At 38.4% G+C, this 23,883-nt stretch overlaps 1 protein-coding gene across 2 annotated transcripts; it reads right to left on the bottom strand.

Moving 5' to 3' along the window:
- Positions 1–425: 425 nt before the first annotated feature.
- On the bottom strand, positions 426–9,561 carry LOC307003198 (ATP-sensitive inward rectifier potassium channel 1-like). Of its 2 annotated transcripts, none has more exons than XM_079621375.1 (3): positions 9,488–9,561; positions 3,665–3,751; positions 426–2,104 (listed from the first exon to the last, which is right to left on the bottom strand). In XM_079621375.1, exon 3 carries the CDS (start codon positions 2,089–2,091, stop codon positions 973–975), a length of 1,119 nt encoding a protein of 372 aa, XP_079477501.1. In that variant the 5' UTR covers positions 2,092–2,104; positions 3,665–3,751; positions 9,488–9,561; the 3' UTR covers positions 426–972. The 2 variants fall into 2 exon arrangements, with proteins under 2 accessions (XP_079477501.1, XP_079477502.1); XM_079621376.1 differs by having other exon boundaries at positions 426–2,100.
- Between the last annotated feature and the right edge of the window lie 14,322 nt (positions 9,562–23,883).

The following is a 23,883-nucleotide window of genomic DNA, read 5'->3' as shown; positions in this document are numbered from 1 at the left end:
TATTTGATGTGTCATGTAGTGAGTCAACGGGCCACAGCTTCAGACAACAGAGATCTATCACGCACAACCCTTTCTTACGCACAACACTACATGCTTGTGCTTTATGAGCTATACAAATTTCCAAGTACTCATCGCTGCTCAGGGCAAAGCTGTGACACCGACTGCTTTGTTTGGCTGTGTTTGATTCACATTAGGACGCTGTTATCTGGGAGCCTGGGACTGAGAATGGATATAATGTTGATCCAGAACTGTGGATACAAAAAACCAAGAGATGTCCACTATAGCTTTGTCTTGTACGCCCCCATGTGGTTAGTTTTAGTGTATATTGGTTTTAATGACATTTTAATGAATCAACACACCAACTCCAATTAATATTTTCTTTTTTTATTATAAAAAAGTTATATTTACAAAGTACAAATGGCATTTACAAATTCAATAATACAATATTAACAATATCTATTAATTTACAAAGGAACACACCATCCCGGAGTGATTCAGAGCATACATGCATCTGCTAGTTATTGGTATTTGAAATCAGTTCATCTTAGACTTTTATATACAGAGAGAAGTAATAAAAGTCAATCTCGTATTAATGAACTTGCAATTAATACTCTCATTCCCGAGACATGACCCTGTAACAGAAGCATTCACACTTTTATATTTTCGATATTGTCAGAACAAAGATACAAAAATATTGTTTTCTTGATGCGGTTTTGAATGCTAGTCGCTCTAAAATAAGCGATAAAATAATCATAAAAGAAATGGACTGCAAAATTGTACTCTGTCAAGACATCATTTTGCAGTTTTTCTTCAAATAAGGACATTTCAAGAGATAAAAACACTCGTCTTGCTTCTTGTCCTCACAATGAGAGACAAAAAGCTTTTGTGTCCAGTGCTTCTTCTATAGTGCAAGATGATGACGTCGCAATGTTGCTCTGTGCAATGCACACAGTACATGTCAGTCAAAAAGTTTTACATTTTGGTGCTGCTGGGCGGCTCAATTTCGATGACCTCAAAGCCCTGGTTATCGATGCCGTTTATGGAGTGGTGATGGTGTCCTGCCTCATTGTGGTAGCAGTAAGAGCAATGCGCCGTCGGTACGGGCACCATTTTGGTGAAGTTGGAAAAGTCCACCCGGTATTTTCCCTCTTTGCTGCGGGAAATGATCGGGAGAAAGTCGTATCCCCACATGATCTCCTGTGGGATGTATGAAGTCCTGACCTGGCAGGAGGAGCTGGTGGACTCGGCCGTGCCATCGAGAAACACAACGAGCTCGAACTCCTGCTGATGAAGAGTGTCTACGGCCATGTCGAAGAACGGGCTGCTTCTGTTGATGACGTGGTAGAGAGTTAAAGGGCACACGAAAAACATGTTGTCCTTGCCGGAGTCCACCATGAAGTCGATGTTGACCTGGTCCATGATGATGGTCTCACCTTCAGGGGTGATCGTGGTCCTCAACAGCTTGCCGTAAACCTGACTGCCGATCATCAGGGTCTTGCGCAGGTTGGCCACGCGGATCTGAAGGCAAAGACTGCCTTTTTTAGGGCAGATAACTGCGGATTCGGTGAATGTTATGGTCTTGGCTCTCTTCTTGGGGAGGGAGATTTTTGTCATAACCACACCGCACCAGAAGCAGTTGATAATGGCGCCCATAAGACTCTGGATTATAATCAGAGCCACGGCTCCTGCGCAGGCGTTGGTCACGTACAGATTGCCGTAACCGATGGTGGTTTGGGTCTCCAGCGAGAAGAGGAAAGCGTAAGTCAGGTCGGTCACACTGTAGACGCATGGCGTGTGGTTATTGGCTGGATTCTGCCAAGCTAGATCACCGTTGTCTCTGGCGATCCAGTACCAGATGAGGCTGAAGATGAACCAGCTGAGGGTGAAGGACGCCACGAAGTGCAAGATGACGAAACGCCATCGGCACTCCACGAAGGTGGTCCATATGTCGAGCACGTAGGCGAAGCGGTTTCTGTGCATCACGTTGCCAAACTCGATGTTGCAGCGGCCATCTTTGGTCACCAGGCGATATTTGCGAACCCTCCGCTCCGACATGTACTCTTTCAACACCTCTCTCACGGAGCGAGTCATTTTCAGGATCTGCCTGGGAGGAGAATCAAGCGAAATTTGTTACAAGAATCAAACCAAGATTTGATGCAAAACAGCAGAACTGGCTTCATTGTGATCCTCTCCAGTTATTCTGTTGCTACAGCGTTTCAAAGAGGACAGAGAACGTGCTGTCCAACAGACTGGAGTATTTAGGGATAAACACTTGCTATTGTTATGCATGAGACAAGATAGCCGAATCCGTCCACATACTGTATACGTGCATGTGAACACCTGAGGTGAATTCATATTTTGCAAACAGTAAATCATTATTTTGAATCTGGGCCATTTCAAATAACATTCCCAATAACAGCTTTCAGTTGCATTGTTATTAGCAGATGATGCTCTTTTTGCATTTTGTGACTTTTTTTTCTCCAGGACATTATGGCCTGGTTTCACAAACAGGTCTTATGTCAAGCCAGGATTAGGTTTTAGTTCAATTAGGACATTTAAGTTGCTTTTATAAACGTGCAATAGAAGAAAAACAATCAATAGTGATGTTTATCTTGAGACAAAACAATGGCACTGACATATTTTAAGATATACCAGTGCAAGTTGCTTTCAGTTAAAACAGCTCAAACATGCATTTTAGTCTTAAGTCCAGGCTTAAGCCTTGTCTGTGAAACCGGGGGTATTAGAGTTCATAATTTCCCAGGCTGTGCTTAGTGCAAGAAGCAAAGCATGAGTGAGTGTGTTATCATTAATTAGCCAAAAGCCAATCTCTGAACTCTATGCAGAATGAAATCAACACTGCTGAAGTGTTTCGACTTCATGACACAGTAATTTGTAAGGAACCGCACGGAAATAAGTCTTAATTAACTGATGAACTGCTACTGTAATCATGTAAGTGTTCGTTTCAGCTGCAGTGAAGCCTATGTTTAGGTACGTTTATCCAAAGTCACTTATTTCCAATGAATGCTGTTTAAAAGGCACACTTGCAAACCGGTGTTCGAGGATCCTCTTAAAATATGACCACAATTAAAAAAAGATGAACTATGCATACAAGTGCAAATTAGTTGAATAAATAAGCCAATCCAAGCAAGAATTTGGTCTCACACCTGACTGTGTTTCGCTGCAGGCTTTGATTCACGATCATTTTACTCCCCTTGACACATTCTGAATGTTTCTTTGTACTTAATTACAACAAAAGCGTTGATAAACGCAGGTGTCGCATGGCAGCGTGTTCAGGGCAGTTAGCTACGGGTAATCTCCGCTTATCTGTCGTTTATGAGCGACTGAGCGCTGCTCGGTTTGCTCCAGATCCATTTGTTCCATCTCCGGAGTGTGCTTAATGTTTAATGCAGAGTCTATTAGAATACATATCAACTCTGTGCCGAAGCTCAATTACAGCACAGAATAGCAAGTGTTCAGCCCAGCCAGAGGAACCCACAGTTCCCATCCACCACCAATCATCCGCTGTGCAGATTTATGAATTTAATGTTCCCAAAATACCATGAGGAATATCAGTGCTGATGACTGAACCAGACCGCACATCAGATGAGCAGATATTTACATCACAGACCAGACACACGCACTGTGAGAAAAATGTTCAGCTTACCTAGAAAAGTCTGACCAGCTGCGAATCACAAACTTCTTCAGTCGCTCACCGGCTCTCTTGCTTGTTGTCCTCTCTTTTAAATGTGAGCTAAAGCAGGAAATTGGAAATTAACATGTGTGTGTTACTCATTAATAAGCTGTGTCCCTCCTCAACTGTTTCACACTCCGCTACTCTCTCTTTCTTTCTCTTTCTCCTTCTCCAGGTGTCTGTGACAACTCATGCCCAACTCTTCCCTTTTCTAGGCTTCCCTCCTACTCACACAGTCATCTGTGTTTATGTATACACAAGTTGATGAGTGTATACACACAAATGCTTTACACAAGGTACACTTACTTTCGCATACTGGAGACGGAAGTACGCATCAACACACGCACACACTCCCGCGCGCTTGATCGGGGCGCCCTGGTACCCTGACAAAATCACTACTTTTTGCTTTACCATAAATATTCATCAGCAGCGATTGTCATGATTTATTAAGCGATGCATGCAGTGATAAATCAGGCTTCTAGGAATGTTTCAGGTCACCAGCCGGCTGCAAATCATAAAGGTCACAGGTCACACTTTGCTGCAACTAAAGAGGATTTGATTTCGGGGGTCTATAGATGCATATCTGATGTGTGTATTTGCATTTTTGTTCATTTAGATAGACACCAAAAGAGTGAAAATTACAAACCCATTATGAGGGCCCACGCTGCAGGACACCAAGTTCAATATTCAGACACAATCCCATAGAGAGACTCTTATTTGTTAGCAAATGATGTTGAAACGTTGTTTTGTTGTGCATTTTAGTGTCTATCCGAACATGCAGAACGATATGTGCACTAGAAACACCCTTGTGAATTCTGGCAAATATTAATGAGATCCCGTTTGTATTGCACATCGGATCTGATTCAAAGTCTAGAACAAATAATAATCATTCCATTCGAGTTTAATCAAGTCTCTCATATATTCAGAGTCACACGCTTTCTTCTAGCAGAGCAAATCAGATCAGAAATGTGAAAAGACGTATCAGTGATATGATACAGAAGATGATGAGGCCCAGGACTGTGTAAATTCACAGATTGACTGGCGTTTGAGACAAGCTTTTCTCTCATCTTTCATTCTCTGATCTTTTGTTCTTTGGACAGAGAGTAAAACATGACAGTGGTTTCAACCTCAAAGCATTCCCAGAGACTGATTCTACAAGTCTGCTGACACTGATACAGTCATTTGACATTGAAATGAGGGACTGATGTTGAAATCGCTTCCTAGAAGTCTTCACTTGTTGTTTTAACAATCAAATCATATGATTCAGAAATTACTAAAAAAGTCTGTGTTACATATTGTATCATGTTATAGAAAAGTTAGTTCCTGCACTTAAATCTGATTCTAAATTAGAGAAACGTGAAAGTTGTTCCTCCATTGTTTGTAACTAAATAGACAAAATAACTTACAACATTGTTTCTAAAATGTAAGTTTCTAAGAAATGAAAATACTAAATGTATATTAAATTTATATTACAACAATATTAGACTCACAATTGTGATTAACAGCGATATTAATAAAAATTAAAAATAGTTAAAAATAAATATTAAAGATAGTTCACCCAAAAATTACATAATTTAACGAATTTTGAAGAATGTTTTGGTGACCATTGACTTCAATTGATGGTGTGTGTATATATATATATATATATATATATATAGAAGACATTTCTCAAAATACTGCTTTTGTGTACCACAAAAGAATAAAGAAATCCATACAGGATCATTGGAATGACAAGGTAAACCATCCCTTTAATCATAAAACTAGCAAAGAACGATATTCAAAGCAATGCAAAAATGCATTGATTACTATGTATAATGTGAGTTTCCGTTTGTCTTCACAGCTCATTTCATGATTGGCCTTGTGTTTTCTAGTTAACTGAATCAATTTAAAGCTTATTTAGAATTCAGAGAGCCTTGAGCATAAACACAGATGTTTCTGAAGTATTACCACACTTTTGATTGTTTTTGCATCAGTATTCTGTCTTGTGTCAAGGATTACTTGGGAAGAACTGGGATAATTTTCACTTCCGGCAGTGACCAAATGACAACATATTATTTAGCCTAAAAGATTATTCATTGGATGTTCACAGCTGTTGTTTAAATCACTATTCTGGGGTGTGTTTCCCGCACAATGACGTAACACATCTACTGTAATACGATGCATCGTTGAAAGATATCAACTAGCTGATCACGACTGTTTCACGAAACCGTATTCTCCTGTCAGTCATTCGGCTGTAATCTTCATTCAGTTCAATACCTTTGTGAGCTTTGACATGCCGAAGACCAAATTTACCTCAGCAAAGCTTTCAATGGAAAATCCATAATAAGCTTTTCAATAATACCAAACCACAACATGTTGCCTCAGGCCGCCATTCAAGATCACTGATCCAAGAAAAAAGTTTTTCCACACTGACTTTTCTGCTGAACTTATTTGTGTAAACAGCAACAGTTGTAAGTTGCAAATCCATTTTTATACAACAACGCTTGGGCCTCGGGTTTGACCACTCTGGCCGGGGACCCATAGCCCCCACCAAATAAAATTCTCGGGCGGATCTATAGGCTAGCATAGCCTGAGGAACAGATACAGCCTGAGGAACTGATACAGGATCAGGAACAGGTCTGGGGACAGGAGCAGGTCTGGGGACAGGAACAGGTCTGGGGACAGGAGCAGGTCTGGGGACAGGAACAGGTCTGGGGACAGGAGCAGGTCTGGGGACAAGAACAGGTCTGGGGACAAGCTCTGACGTGGCGGCAGCCATGGTGGCTGAGGGCTCAGGCAGCAAGGCGGCGGCCATCTTTGCCAAGGCCTCGGGAGGCGTGATGTGAACAGTCTCTGGGGTTTCTCTCATGAGAACGGGCTCATGCGTGGTGGTGACCTCAACAGGACGGGACTCTGGAAGGGTGGTGGTCTCGAAGGGACGGGACTCTGGAAGGGGACGGCGGTCTCGACGGGACGGGACTCTGGAAGGGGACGCGGTCTCGACGGGACGGGACTCTGGAAGGGGACGCGGTCTCGACGGGACGGGACTCTGGAAGGGGACGGCGGTCTCGACGGGACGGGACTCTGGAAGGGGACGGCGGTCTCGACGGGACAAGACTCAGGCTTGATTGGTATGACGTGGAGATATGCAGGTGGTGTGGTGAGGAAGATGGCTGGTGATGGTGGTTGAGGCCGCAGTGAAGGCTGAACCGCTCAACAAAAGCACATGATCTTGTGCGAATGAACATGGTTTTGCGGCTGAAGCTGGCTGGTCCAGAGGATCGTCCAGTCCAAGCCCGAACAAGTTTTTAAGGACGTCATATGTCCAGTTGACATTTCTAGGAACTCTTTCAAATATTCTTCGATCGTGTGGCCATCCTGGAAACAGTTTATCAGACGATCGGTTGGGTTTTGATGGATGCGGGAAACGCCCATATTTTATGTTTAAGGTCTGGTCTTCTGTCACAGAAGAGTTCAAACACAGAGTTCATTGGACAGATACACAGAACTGAACAGGAATGCAGACTGGTGGCATGATGGATGAAGAACAGATGAAGGATGACTTGGCTTGCTGGGAACAAATGTCTCTATAGTGTTTCTATTTGGCAGGTGACGGATGGTAGACAACAGGTAAGGTTTCCACCGAACAGGTAAGGTACAGGTAATCGGTCTTAAGGTATTCATATAGACCAGACCAGACCAGACAGTGCAGGAGAAGTGTCTCTTTATAGGGAGTGCTGATGGAATTAGGTGATGGTTGATGGTGTGCAGGTGGGAAACATGAGGGATGCTGGGAAGTGTAGTGTGGTAGTGGTGACAGAGCTGGTGTGGTGACTGGATACGTGACAGCCTGTTACACTATTTAGAAAATGCTGATTTTCTACGGCCTGGATGTTTTACTTGCCACTGTTGCCTTTGGCTTGCTCAGTTGGGGATATTCAATGAATTAACCAATGAATAATACTATTGATTAGCATTACCAAACATGGACGTTTTATTATTATTTTAATTTAATACTGTGAAGCTGCTTTGATACAATCTGTATTGTGAAAAGCGCTATACAAATATTCTTGACTTGACTTTACTTCACAAATTATTTTTAAATTAATTTATTTGCATGCATAAAAATTGCCATCAGGACTGAGCAGAACATGTTTTCATGAAAACCTCCCGGCATATAAAATGTAACCAATAAGCACTGAAAGGACTCTAAACTCTAAACTGGAAAAATGCCTGACTTCTTGAACTTTTCCCTCATTCGAATAATTCACAGAAGCATTGCCCTCTTAGGTGGCAAAGTAAAGTTTCTCTTCACCCTTCTGTGATCATAATGATATAATCACCTGTGCCAGGTGGCTGAGGGGGTATTTCACTATTGAAGTGTGAACGTTAATGACCAACTTAGTTCCATTGAACGACTCGAGCGAGTCACACGCTTCAGGCGACGCTCCCACTCATATTTTCTGCTTTTGTTGCCTGCTTTTTTGACTCCTAAATAGTTATCGTGGCTTTTCGAGCCGTTCGGTGGATAATGTGAGCAGTCGGCCAGTGGTCGAAAATGAGAGCCAAAAGTCATAGGCATTATTTGCTAAGCTAGTTTTTTATTAAAAATTGTAATAATATGTTTTGTATATCATTTACTTCAGGTCCTGGAAGTCATTATCATTCATGGCCAATGTATCATTCTTTGCAAAGTCATGGAGCACATCTATTGGTACATGGTTCGCTAATACCAGCAAAAACCTGAATTACTCCATAAACCAACCTTGACTTGACATAAGGGGATCCAAGGACACAAGTCATGCCTTTAACTGTCATTGAAAGAATGATACTGCCTTAATTTATTTAGGTGTTTTGCAAGTGGACTTAAAGGGATAGTTCACCCAAAAATGAACATGATTGACTAAATTATAGGATCATTTGATTTTTTGGTGAACTATCCCTTTAAACAAACGACTGTTTAAAATGCAGATGTGCCAAATTAAAGTTCATTGTTCTCCACTCACTTGTGTATGCGCAACTGCTACAGTGTGTCATTGCAATGCCATGAAGGGCTTATAGCTGCGGGTGTAAAGGGTGTGAGGAATCATGCCCGAGTCAAACTTTGTGAATCCACAGGTTCATCAAGACCTCATTTCATGCCGAACACACAAACTTCCAGATTTAAGAATGGACTGTGCTATGGACTAAGCTGATACTGCACAAACTGATTCACTACAACACTGACAGACACATTTATCTAAAGCAACGTACATTGCATTCAAGGTGTACTGTACATTTCATCAGTTCATGCCTTCCCTGGGAATCGAACCCGTGACGTTGTCTTTATCAGCAGCATTTATTACTGTTTGAGCTGCAGATCCAGAGAAAATTATTATATCAAATGTGTGGCTGTGCATACATTTGTGTGAATTTGTAGACAAAACCTAATGTATTTTCTAATGTATGTCTTAATAAAACATGCATACAGCTTTGAAACTTAAAATATCCAGTCTCTTATACAATTTAATTGATTAAAAAATGATTCAGATTAATTTGGAGCAGCACTCATTCGATTATTGCTTACTTAAAAAAATATGTATTAGGTTTGATGATGTTATCCTAATTGTTTTTGTGCCCAAATATGTTATATGTCATTTTAAATAACAATGCAATTTGCTTTTTTTGTTAGAATAGCTTGTAGTGCATTTAACTACTTTTTTTCTTAGCTTGAGTATTGCTGAACTACTTTAAATTGCTTTTTGTCCTGACTTAGTTTTAACAAATCTGGCATTTGAGCCGTGGACAGAACAATTCGAGGTAAAAACTGCAACTCACCTTCCTTTAGTGTGGAGAAAACAGCTCCTCAATCTGTCAATACAGGGTCCATTGGCACTTCCTTCTTATACATTGAGCTGATTCTGCATTTCAAACCTCTTTTTATATTCATACTCAGTTCCTGAGAGTACAAAGAGTTCATCAAATAGATACATAGTACTTTATAATGTGCCAGAACCTGTTCAGATCCTTGGTTGGCTTGATAAACTACAGCAGTCGGAGCTGGTGTCTGGCCAGCAGAAAGCTGTCAGTATAAGCAAGGCCAAGGACGCTTGGCAAACAGCGGCTGTATATTTGCCAACAGCTTCTTGTTTAATTCAAGACGGAAAGCATCTGAGAAAAAGCCCAATTTTCTGCTCTATGTCTTGCATGAAAGATCACCTCTTAAGAATATGTATGGCACCTGCAAATGCAACCATTGCAATCCCGGTACTTTCTGAAAGGTGTCACTGCTGAGCAAACACACACAATTGATGCTTGCTAATTCATCGTTCTCATGAATAATCAGCTTCAAGACTTCAGAGCTGCACATGAAACCTCAGTCCTGAATGTAACTATAATATCTGGATTCTCTGCTGAACGCACAACTAATGCAACAAACTAATCCTCTCTTCTGATAACATGACAAGCGTTCATGTTAAACTCTCTTATGTGGGCGCTGAACAGCACTTCAAGCTAACATGAAACAGTCCAGTGTGATTTATCATCAAACTCAGCTCGGAGGGGGAGTGAAGCGCACTGGATTATTGAACACTATCCGACGATATTCATTAGTAATGTTGTCACCTACAGTAAAGTGAAGAAAATATCTTAATGTGATAGTTCGGCCAAAAATGAAAACTCTTTCATCATTTACTCGCCCTCATGTAGTTTCAGACCTGCATGGACAAACAGTGGTGACCATTGAAAAGTTCTCAAAATATAAGCTTCCACATTACATATATCTTTGAATCATGCTCAACGGAAGAAAGAAACTTTGGTTTGTAACGACATGAGGTTATTAAAACTAAAACCATAAAAAATTACATTACATTAACTGGTCTCATTTAATTTTCGTTACAAGCTGTTCACACATTGGTTATAAAAAAAACGATGAATACATGAAAATTCTTACATATAGCGCCTTCAAGCTGAAGTAGGCAACTAAAATCATTAAAAATGAATAAAATAATAATAAAATAATAAAACAGAAAACAAAATTACTAAAACTTTTACTATACTTAAAATGACAAAGAAAATACAATAGAATCAAAATATTAACAAAAACTATTACAGCATAAAACAACACTATAGTGTGAGCAAATCATGACTGAATATTACATTTTGCGTGAATTATCATTTTAAAGCCTGACATGGTCCACAAAAGGCATTCAGTGTCAATATAATTGTCCTTGTTTTAAGTAGGCTAAGTGTCTCTTAACAAAGCAAAATACAGAGAATAAAGTGGTTTCTGTATGATTGAACATCTCTATGTTTAGTAAAAGACGCTCATGTAACATTATACAAAGGAAGATGGCAATGCGTATTTACATGCACAATTATTCATGAAGTTCCTAGTTGTAATTATGATTTGAAGGGATGTTCAGGAGCAACTTTAAAGTTTGCAACTGATAATTATGATACTTCTGACAGCATGAAAGCAGCATTAGCCACCTCGGTATAGGACTATTGGGAACATACTGAAGCCACCAGTGATGTACTAGAGATAATCCTGTCTTTAACAATGTTTGTTTTTACAGAAAAGCAAATGAATAGCATACCAGTTGAAATGTTAGAGAAATGACAATTACATAAACACTGAAAACTAGCTCAATGCAAAAGACTTCTGCAGTGAACACAAAACAACATTTCAAGGGCATGTTATAACATAAAATATGACGCATATTTTCGTACTGACGAAGACAAAAATTGGTTGAAAAAAAACACTCCAACCACAACGTTTTGTTATTACATCAACTATGATGCACATTTCCCTGTTAAGAGAATAAAAGAGATAAAATATGTCATGTCACTCTGCAGAGTGGTGACAATAACACTCGCTTCACACGGACAACAAATGTAACCGAGCCTCAGGGACTGTGGCATTTGCAAATGAATTGTAACACAACAGATAATTAAACAACAACAAAAAAGTCTAAAGCATTCATACTTAAGAGTAAGTATTCATATAAGTCAATATAGCCAACCTTGGGCTGCAATTACTGCTGTAGTTTTTTGGGGGGAACATGTCACTTTTAAACATCTGAATCTTGCATTTTTTACCCATTCCTCTTGGCAAAACTGCTATTTAATTAAAGTTACTCAAGAAATAAATTGTCCAAGCTCTGTCAGTTCACATAATGAATGCTAGTTTTTAAGTCTTGCCATCAGATTGAGGTTTGGCTTTCGACTTATAGGTTGTTGGTTTTAAGCTTTAGAAGCATGTATTAGGGACCGTTCACACAACATCGTTTCAAACTAAAACTGAAAACTTTTAATGTGTTTTGTTTTACACAACAATAGCGTTTTAGCGGCCTGAAAATGCAAACATTTGAAAACAGGTTTCAAAGTGCAAGTATTTGAAACCGCTACCGTTATCGTCTCCCCGTAAATCACAAAAACATGAATTTGTGAAAATGGTTACATCATGCATACATCATATCATGTGTTCAGTTTATATGCAGCAGAATACAGCGATTTTAGTCGGTTTGTGAACGGGAATAGTTTTGACGATGATGTCATCTGTATGCCAAACTTTTCAAAAGCACAAAGGAAAAACATTGTCGTGTAAACATACCCTAAAAGTCATTGTCCTGACATTGTAACTTCCACACCAGTCTCTTAATCCATCTTCCCCTCAGAAGCTTCTTACTAAACAAGGACCATTCTGTTTGAGTGTGGGAATAAAGTGTTTCATGCATTTGGCAAATGCCTTTATCTAAAGTAACTTTCTGAACATTGCATTAAAATTAGACATTCATAATTGCATGTATGCCTTAATATTATTAATTCCTCATTGTCATTAGGATACATACCAAAAACGTTTAAGCTGGCTGTTTATTAAACCTCTTGATCCTGGAGAATTAGTTAATTACACACTGATATTGAATTTCTCTTTTCTGTCAAAAATCCTAGAAAAGGCAGTATTCGCACAACTTTGTTCCTTCTTAGAAAGAAATGGTACACTCTAAAAAATGCTGGGTTGTTTCAACCCAATTTTGGGTAAAATATGGACAAACCCAAACTTTGGGTTAAAAATGTAATTGAAAAATTTAACCCAATGGCTGGGTTTGTCCATATTTTACCCAAAATTGGGTTGAAACAACCCAGCATTTTTTAGAGTGTATCTGCGAGGGTTTCCAGTCAGGATTAAGACCGTATCATGAGACAGCTCTCATTAGAGTTTCAAATGATTTGCTCTTATCGTTCGATCGAGGTTGTATCTTTCTAGTAGTGTTACTCGATCTTAGTGCTTTTATACTATTGACCACAACATTATTTTGAATAGACTTGAAATTATGTTGTCATTGGTTGAATTATTTTGGCATAGTTTAAATCATACTTATCTGAACGTTATCAATTTGTAGCAGTTCAATTCTGAATGAAGAGATGTCTTATCGATCACAAGTTCAGTATGGAGTACCTCAAGGCTCAGTGCTAGGACCGTTGCTGTTCACCCTGCATATGCCACCCTTGAGAGATTGATACTCTTTAGTTAATTTTCACTGTTATGCTGATGATACTCAGCTCTATATTTATTCGCACCCTGACAAAACGAATGCATTGATATAAAAATTGGATTACTATGATTTTTCATACTACTTAAAGTTAGGGTTGGTAATCCTGTTCAGAAACATTTTTTTTTATACTGGGTGAAATGGTCCTTCCATTCTGATAGTAGTCAATACATTATGTGTTCAGAAAAAGGAATGAAAAAAATCTGACCTCTGTAGCAGCTGTAGGGCAGTAAAAACTCTGACCAATCACTGCCATTCGGTGCGAATGTAAAGAACCAATCAGATGCCTTCATGTCTCATGCCCGAGCACCACTGCGTGCACACCAGCGATGCGCGGGTCAATGTATAAACAACCCGCACCCGACCGACGTTTTCAACTAACCCGCAACTCGGACCGCAAAAAAAAAGAAAGAAAATATTGTACCCGACCCGCTTCCTGACCCGCGTTTGTTTAAAGTAGCTAGTAAATGCTCATCGCGTCATGGGCCATAGACGGAGGAACTAGGGGTGCGCATTTTTCAGAATGCTGTATGATATAGCCTAGTGTTTTGTAATAAAGGCTTGATTTATTCATTTATTTCGTTTCATTTTCTTAACAATTAAGTGCATGTGTTTATCCAGTCTAATCGACGTGTGCGTCTCTCCCCCGACTTTCCCAACAAAAATCCCGCCCCCCCTCTCTCTCAGCAAATACATAAAACTGAGACATTACTGAGCTATATGCGTTTAAAAGTAGCCTATGAAAATGACACAATGGCATTGCTCAGTTCAACGCGTTGGGAAATCGGGCATTTTGTCCCGCGTCAGCTTTTATTCAAAAGTTCAACATTCAAAAGGTAAATAAGGATTTCCCACTTTCATCTGCAGACTGAGCTCGTGCGTCATCCTCGCGCATTCAGCCAATAAAGTGTAGACCTGTATATTTCATAGAACATTGTGTCTAGTACTATATAAATTACAAAGGTAAACGACCCGACCGACCGTGACCCGAATATCATTAAAAATATTTTTGGATGACTCGTAACCGCGGGTGACTGCAGGCACCCGCTCATTTTGAATCAACCCGCGCATCACTGGTAGGTACATGCAGCTGACTCCAAATGTGGATGCGCGTTCATGTTTGTGGGGGGGGGGGGCGTAGCTTTGGACGGAGCACTGACAGGAGGGGGGCGGAGCTTAGAAGAGGTGCCACTTTCAAATCTGGCTAGCTCTCCAACATTACCTACTCTAGCTTTAAAGGGATACTTCACCGATTAGCATTAAGCTTTGTTTCAGTAGAAACCCGGTAGCATTTTCGAATGACTGTGCTTCCCTCCCTTATGTCTTCCTGAGATGAGAGATTTCTGTATTGTGTGTCTAAAAATTTTGCTTAATCTGAAGCTTTTTTGGCCAGAGGCAAGAGACTACAGCCAGTAGGAGCTAGTTTTGCATGTTTTCAACCCGTCCATAGGGGGTGGGATCTCACGATAAAACAGTGTCTTTTCAGTCTTTTTCAGTCAACTAGTAGCCTAGTTGTATCAATTCTTCCGATACTGCCCTCTGTAACCGGTAGGAGTGGCTTGGGAGTGGCCTCGTAGGGCAGCGAAGCAAGTGCATTCTGGGAGTTGTTGTCTTTCATCCACATGAGCCAAAAACACATTTTCTGGCTTTTCTCAGTCTAGAAGGCACCAACTTCTAAAATAATTTCACGTTTCTACTACATTAATTACCCAATTTAAATACACATTCATATTTCCAGGTCATATTCAGATCAGATGGTGGACCTGCACCTAGACAGGTCCTCATCGCAGCCCTGAATGTCAGCATAAACCGTATCTACTTAAACAATCCCCTTTGAAGGCCTTTTCGACATGACAGCCATCGGCACAGATCCTCAGCACAGAACACAAGAACCAGACACGTCCTCTGCACGGATAATAATATAATAATAATAAACTTTATTTTCTATAGCGCCTTTAAAGTAGCATCTCAATGCGCTTCACAAGAATAAAAACAAGATAAAAAATACAATTCTACAAACAATGCGTTAATGAAAGAAAAAACAGATGAAAATAAAATACCAAATAAAAACATACTATCAAAAGTCCAATAAATAATAATAATAATAATATGACAATTACAGACAATCATGTAAAAGCTAACCCAAATAAATAAGTTTTAAGGGATGATTGAAAAACAGGGATTCAGATCCCTATGGCCAACTTCGTCTCCATACCAGCGTGATGAATCCGATCTTCAAGCAGAAGGAACTGGAAGAAATATGTTGAATGCTACCGATCCACAATCTGACTTGTGATGCCGCCTGAATCCTAATCACACCACATCCGTCCGTTGGCCAGGGGAGAACTGGTTTCTCCCAAGGTTTTTGTTCTCCATTTCTGTCACTGATGGAGTTTGGGATCTTTGCCACTGTCGCCTCTGGCTTGCTTAGTTAGAGACACTTAATATTCAGCAATATTACTGACAATATCGTATGAGAACTGGACGATGACATCACAGTTTTCTGCAGATTTCTGCTTTATAGAAGAATTTAACTAATTTCGTAATTGATGTACAACTGAACTGAATAAACACTGAACTGATTTCAAGTGAATGTATTGTATATTGTTTTTAGTGCTGCTTTACAGCAGAATTGAATTCTGTTTGCATCATTGATTCTTTATTTTCCAGTTTATCACTGTAAAGCTGCTTTGAAACAATCTGTAGTGTATAGAAATAAAGGTGACTTGACTATTCCCTGTGATTCAAAACCATGACTTCACCATCACTTTTTTTTAAATGAACAAACAAAGATGTAAATGCCTTTGTAAGTTGGTACTGTACCTTACAATGTCAATAGGAAAATGAATTTTGTATTTGATGTTATAACATTCCCCAGGGCCGTGTTATTTATTTATTTTTCCCCTTCGTGCACTTCAATAGGAAAATATGCATCATAGTCTATGTCAAACATTTGAAATCCTTACGTCAAGGGTTTTTGCCTGCAGACTTTTAGTGATGTATTATTTTTGTGTTTATTTTAATCGCCATTACATTTTTCTTCTGAAGTATTGTTTTTATATCTGTTTGTCATGGAATAAAAAAATTATTTGATACTACTTATAGAGACATCAAATGGCTTGTTGCACAATTTAATTTTTTGCTTTTCTTTGCAATAACATATGAATCCATTAAAATAAGACCAGGAAAGTGCCTTAAGTAAATAGGGTCAATTTGAATGTAATATGTTATCTTTGGTTGCATGTTTTGTCAAATGGCATTATTCGATTTAATGTTAATGTTAAAATTAACTGTTTCATATTAAAAGAGAGATTAGTGACAAAAAAAGAAAAAGGAAAAAAAAAAGGAAAAAAAAAAGCCTGACAAATAACACTAACTTGCTGCACTAGTAAAATTAAACACTTTTTACAATTTAGTAGGTGTATATAAATATATTTCAATTTATTCATGTAATGGCAGAATTTTCAGCAGCCAAAAAAAGAAAAAACGTTTAAAAAACTTCTTGTTCCCAAACTTTTGAACAGTAGTGTGTGTAGGGATGTCTCACAACCTCGTGATAAATTGATTTCTTCGCAAACCTACAGTCGCTCAACTTGAGATAAATCCAATCAACTTTGCCAAAAGTGTGTTTCACCGAGGACCATATGAAGGACCTTTAGAAATGTTCCAGAACCACCAATGATGCACTGGGGGACACACTGTGCTGTTTTTATCCCACAGCACAAACCTTCAGAAAGAAAATGGTAAATATTGCAGTAAATAGTGCTGCAAATGACCGCTAACAAAAACACTAAACAATAAGGTTTGAAGGGTATGTTATAACAGCAAATATGATATTTTCCTTTTTGGGGATTAAAATAGGAAAAATCTATATATTTAGCATGACCCAAAAGAGTATGTTATAACATCAAATATGAAGCTAACTTTCCTAGTGATGATGCATGGAAAAAACCGAACAAAGAGATTGACGTCATTGGTGCATTAGATAAAAAATACTTGAAATAAATAATGTAACATTATTAAACAGTACTAAAATATAAAATAACATTATTAAAAAAAATAGTTGCCAAAGATGCCAACATTTCTCATTTTCTTTGATTTAGTTTGATGTACTAAAATAACTTAAAACATATAGACAAAAAAAAAGTAACAAAAACGAATAAAACTAACAAAAACATATCAACATAACTAAAACTAAAATGAAAATAAGTTGTCAAATATATATTCACACACACACAGACACACACACATAATATATTACACACAATTGAGCTATCAAAAATTTAGTTAGCTTCGCTAATTGCTCATAAAATATTAAATGTGAGTATAATCTGGTATTATAAGTGTTATAATTAATATAATTAATTAATTTTTGGGTGAATATCCCTTAAGAGAAACGCCTTTAAACTTTAGGAAAAGTTAAACAGAATAGTTGACATTATAAGTCTGTCATATTGCACTATTGAATTACAAAGATGGACAATCCATGTTCTGAAATCACATTTTACAATTGTATTTGACATTATTTTCTTGTCTGTCTGGAAAAAAAAGAAGAAAAAGTAAGTATTTGTGCTGCCTTAAAATGTTAAGTTTACTCAGCTTAAAATGTGAAGTTGTACTAAGTGAGAACTTGGATATTTGAGTTGACAAAACTTAAAATTGTAAAGCAGTACAAACTTTTTAAACAACATTTTATTTTGACGGTATACTGCAAGTGTCCCCCTTCACTCTGCTCCAGCTGCAACACTAGCTGCACGTGTACTTGTTTCACTTACCAAACTAAAGGAAAACACTTTATTTACTTCTCATAAATGTAATTTGAAAATTATTTCATAAAACGCTTTTTTTAAAAGGCTTTAAAAGTCTTAGAAGACTGTTTTTGGTCCAGGGTTGAATACCATGCATCCTCTTTTTGATATTGTGTTCGGAGCAATCATAGAAAACCGCTCCAGAAATATATGCTCACTGACCAATGTTTACTTGAAACAGAAATGACCAATAGGCACAGAGGGCAGATTATGAGCTTGTCAAAATCACAACACTGCCATATTCCACATGCACATGAAGTAGATCAGTCATACATTTCCTTTTTAACTAACTATTCATTATATTTGTCCAGTGAATACTGTTTGCATTTTAGAGATCTACTACACAAATAAGGTGATGTTTCTCCTTATGTGGTGTGTGGGAGTAAATGACAAGATCCTGACCACGAGCAACATTTCTACCTGAACAAAACAACAAGAACACAAATGTACCAAAAAAAAAAAAAAAGACAACCAGCCCACACAATATGAGCAGTCTGGCGATATGGATTTCATTGCTTCAGTCCTCAACAGTCTTTCTGCTTAAAACAACTTAACCAACGAGCAGTTCTTAATGCTTCTTATACATAAAATGGAGATTCCTACAAAGTGAGCACTTTCAAGCACTTGTTCCTCACAGACTCCCTGCATTTACACTCCATGTTCTGCATTCAAATGGTAATTTATGGTTATAATTCAATGCTTAGTCAAAGATTCCTTTAGACAAACTCCTGCTGGAAAACAACTCATGATCTAACATACTGGTTACAAAAAACCTCCATGCCATTCAGTCAATAATTTGAATATTTTAGTGGAAGTGCATCGTTCTTCGGCTTTAACGGTTAAATTTTTCCATATCGCTTCTCGCTCTGAAGCTCCTAATATAAATGTGCACTGCTTTTGCTCACTCAGCTGCTGAATATTCAACACACCCCACTGCGCAATGTGGCGTCGGAGGAGTGACGTCTTTTCTATGACATTTTTGGATGTCCAGTTTCGGTCCACTGAAGGGCTTGTTTTGTAACGGCAGACGACGTCTTTTTTCGACATCTACCGCACGTCTAATGTTGACATCCGTGGGACCTCCGTGTAAGGGTTATTTAAAGACCAAATGTGGTCGTTTGTGATTTTTATCCAAAGTGACTTACATTGCATTACACATTTATATTCCTATCAGCTCTGGCTTTCCATGGGAATCGAACCCATGATCTTGCGTTGCAAGCACCAATGCTCTACTGGTTGTGCTACAGGAAAACTATATTAATATCTCCAGTTATCACCTGGTGCTGAGACAATCAAATGGAGTTTTTGGAAAACGATCTTAAATAATTATTAATAATCTGTATTCATATGTTTTAATCATGTTGATAACAACATTGTTGATATTTGTAAATAAAAAATATTATATATTAATCATGTAAATTTCCTGCACCTGTCATAGACGTCCAAATGACGCCCAAAAAATCACCCATTTCAAAGGTCAAATGTTGAATGTCAATGTGACGTCCAAGTTGGGTCATGGTTGGACGTCCAAATTGTGGACCTAGTTTGGACGTTGAATAGATGTCCAGAATTGGTCATGGACCGACGGACCCGATATAGACATGATCTGCACGGCTGCCCGACATCCAATGTTTAGTGGGACACTGCATTTGGTTTCAACTGACCCATCTTGGAAACCAGAAACTCCCCTAAAACATCTAGGAACATTGGGATACTGTATTTTGTAATATCAAAATAAGCTTTATATATCTTTATTGGAAAGGGTTTAAAAGCAATATTTTTCATGCAACCATAAACAATTATTGCATGACATGACACTTGCCACTACCAGCATTTTTTATAATTTTCACAAAAGTTTCATGGCTCCCAGAATATTTTGTTTGAATATCTGAATGTGCAATGAATAGAGTAGATGAAGTAGACGTGTCCATCAACACCCCTAAAGCTTCACAGTCCTGTAGCCCGTCCTGGGTCGACACTTCACATAACATTAGGTTTTGATTTATATGGTTTTGATTTATATGGTTTTGATTTATATGGTTTTGATTTATATGCTGTTTAATGTTGATGATCGCATTATTTTACATTTGCATCTCCTTACATTATGATACCCCTTCTCTCTGCTTCTTCTTCACCTGTGTTTTGATCTGGAGGTTCAGAACTATTTCCGAAGATGTGTAATAGCGCCCCCTACCGTGTAACAGTGAAAACATTGAAAGTCAGCCATTGGAGGCATGAGGACTGCAAATGTGAACAGAGCAATAAACTGCAATGTGTGTAATGTAAGACACCTTGTAAGACATTTATTCTTCCCCAATAATAGACATGTCATTGTCATTACTGGAAGCTCAGAGGCCTTGACTCAAACATACCTCAATACTAATGCGATGGTGGTGATGTATAAGTCCGGGAATACATCTCCCAGAAGTCTGTGTGGTAGCATAATATTTACTTTGGCACGCACTATAAATAAATCAGTAGCCTAGTGTATAGCGCGCTCTAGCCTCATCCATTCCCTGATCTTCACAAGCGTGTGCTAGTATCAGGTCACCTTCCTGTAATTAAATCTGGGCATGGGGAAGGTATGGGTTTTGTCATTGAGAACTCTTTGTGTATTGATGGTGAAAGGCCTGATGACAATCAGAGTTTATGAATGATGTGTGAGCGGACTGTGCTTAGAAGTCTCTTTTAAAGAAGAACCATGGTTGATTTTTAATACCTCTCTTTGTTTGTTTTGTTTTCATGTTGTTTTGTGGTGAATTGCCCAGTTCTTTTGGTGTGTTGATATTGTGTTGATATTTTTGTACATTTTTGATTGATTTCGTTGTTTGATTTCACGGCAGCCTCGGGCTCTCCTGCATGCGTGTGATTGGCTCTGGTGATTTGTGTGTGTTTTTGAGCGCTGTGAATCTGTGCTGAATTGAAGTGTGAATTGTGATTAGTGGTTGTATTTATTCTCTTCACACTTGCTGCCCTGTTGAAGCCCTGTGGATTGTTGTGAATCTCTGTTTTATTCCTCTTTCTCCTGGAATGATATTTGTATTAGTAGACATTTACTATTTTATGCAAAATCTAGTATCTGTTCATTGTAATATAAATTTTACAGTATTTTTTATTTATTTTATAGTGTAATTGTTGCACGTGACGTATGTAGCAACTATAGTAATAACTATAATTTATGTATAATTACATGCAACTAAACCTTAACCACACAAATGGATGAATAAAAGTGAACACAGCCATTCATCCAGACAGCAACATCGTGTCGGCCCAGATCCAGCCCACATGTGGAATCCTAACCGAACCAGATGTGGGCCGGATCTGGGCCGACACATATGTTGCTATCTAGGGTCAGTACATTCTGCAGTACACTTCAACCATATTTAGACTAAGACTATAGAAGTAATTATGTAACTACATACATAGATATGTACTTAAGTGTGTCAAAAAAGCATGCTATTTGCTATTATAGAGTATAATGCCATTTTCACAAGATGTAAAATAAGTCTCTGATGTCCCCAAAGTGTGTAGCCTATGTGAAGTTTTAGCTCAAAATACCCCACAGATATGTTTGTTAAAATTGTCACTTTTTGAGGGTGAGCAAAAACGCACCGTTTTTGTGTCTGTCCCTTTAAATGAAAATGAGCTGCTGCTCCCGGCACAGGGGGCGGAGCTTCAACAGCTTGTGTCCTTTTACCTCACACACACACACACACACACACACACACACACACGCACTGAACATTTTCAAACCGAAGTCAGAAAGATGGAGAGACTCAAGAAGAAGTGACAACATGACAACATTTCTGAACGGTTAGTTGGTGAATTTATGTCGATTTATGTTATCTTCTAGTCATGATTAGCATATTCTGTCTTGATAATCTATAAATCGTGTTCTGGGGGCGGGGTTTATGTACATGTTAGCGTTCATGATGTCACTACCCCGGGAGTAATGTGATGTGTAGTCCTTAAAAATCAATTTCTTTAAAATAAAATATCTCCCTTTGCTTTGAACTTTGAGCGTTGTAACTTTGCACACTAAATAAAGTTAGAAAAGTGAAATCATAATCAACCACCCCTTTATAATAGCATTTAACATAAATTGAAAATATAATTTAATTGCAATTGACATGCAGTAAAGTGTCAAAAATATATTACATTCAGTTTGCACTGAAGTAATATATTATTTTACGTATATTATTTCCATAATAAGGAATCCTTTTTAAAGAAGGATTTGCCAAATCCATAAATGTAAATAGCTTGCTTATTCTATGAACAACAGCTACTGTAAGAAAAATAAAAGTCACGCAATTCACAATAGTTGTTCTCAATACTTAAAGGTTCACTTATTACATCTGTGTTTGGCCAGCTCAGCTCTGGAGCACAGTTATAAATTACTCCACGTTGACTGATGAGAAAGTTAAATACATTAAATAAGAAATTCTCTTGAAAATGTCAAAGTTTGATGGTGCGGATTAAATCAGTCAAATTACAAAGCGTGTCTAGACATGTAATTGGCAACAACCATGACAATTTGCGATTTAATCATTTTTGAGATTTCCCCAGCCTGAAGCCTTCATTTAATTACACTTTTTTTAAACATTTGTCAGAAGTAGCAACAATTGATTTATTTCGATTTAAAAAACAATAAAATAGACCTTTAACATCAGCAATCTTGATGGCACCATCAATACTCGTGGTACACATGCTGTGCACTTCATCTGTTCCTCAGAGCCATGAAACTCCACGATGAAATAAAATCAGGAATTTAACCAATGCTGTGATTCACTATATTGCACCCAAGTATTACTGACCCCATGGCATTGGTCAAAAGCCTTGTTTCGTCCACATTTTCTACTTCACATCATCAGCACTGTGAACAATATCTTTCTCTCTCTGCATGCAGTCTATATAGTGCTCCGTGAAGACACTTCAGCATCAGCCAATCGTTCTCCTGGCTTTTCCGTCTCCCTACACTGTGAACATTCCTGAAGTGCAAATGAACAAACAGTACAACCTCCAACACCACATGACACGGTCTAACCGATGACACCGAACGCCACCGTAACCCCAGCAGGAGATCTTCAATCGTTTCCAGTCTCCCGTTTCAATCGTCACCTTATGTTCACAGCTAATTGAACACCTGGAGCCAAATCCCCACAGTGACACACAATTAACCCTAAAATGCATTTGTTTTTATTTATTTTTTTCTCTCTTTGCACACTCCATGAATACATTAACTATGCCTTTGATCATGTGAGAAAAATTATATGCACACTCACCGGACACTTTATTAGGTACACCTTGCTAATATTGGGTTGGACCCACTTTTGCCTTCAGAACGTCATTCATTTTTCATAGCATTGATTCAACAAAGTGCTGGAAACATTCCTCAGAGATTCTGGTCCATATTGACATGAAAACATCACTCAGTTTCTGCAGATTTATCAGCTGAACATCCATGATGTGAATCTCCTGTTCCTCCACATCCAAAGCTGCTCTGTTGGACTGAGATCTGTTGACTGTGGAGGCCGTTTGAGTTTAGCGAACGAAGAGAGATGGTTGTGTGTGAAAATCCCTGTAGATTTCTGTAATTCTCAGACCAGCTCGTCTCACACCAACAACCATGCCATGTTCAAAGTGACTTAAATCACATTTCTTCTTCTTCTTCTTCTTCTTCTGTGTTTATTGGCGGTTGGCAACCTAGCTTATTGGTGCATTACCGCCACCAACTGGAATGGAATATGGATCAGGTTATTAGCTTTTATATAAAATATAATTAGACATAAAAACCAAGCAAAACAAACTGGAAATTAAACAGAATAAATAAACAAAACGCTATATTCTTTTATATAATTTACTTTCTTTCACA

Source organism: Phoxinus phoxinus, assembly GCF_949152265.1.
Source record: "Phoxinus phoxinus genome assembly, chromosome: 8".
Lineage (NCBI taxonomy): Eukaryota > Metazoa > Chordata > Actinopteri > Cypriniformes > Leuciscidae > Phoxinus > Phoxinus phoxinus.
Note: the sequence above shows the minus strand (reverse complement) of the source record. Positions and strands in the feature narration are given on the sequence as shown.

Excerpts from the sequence above, each read along its gene's own strand:
- LOC307003198 (XM_079621375.1), bottom strand. The coding sequence starts at position 2,091 with ATGACTCGCTCCGTGAGAGAGGTGTTGAAAGAGTACATGTCGGAGCGG.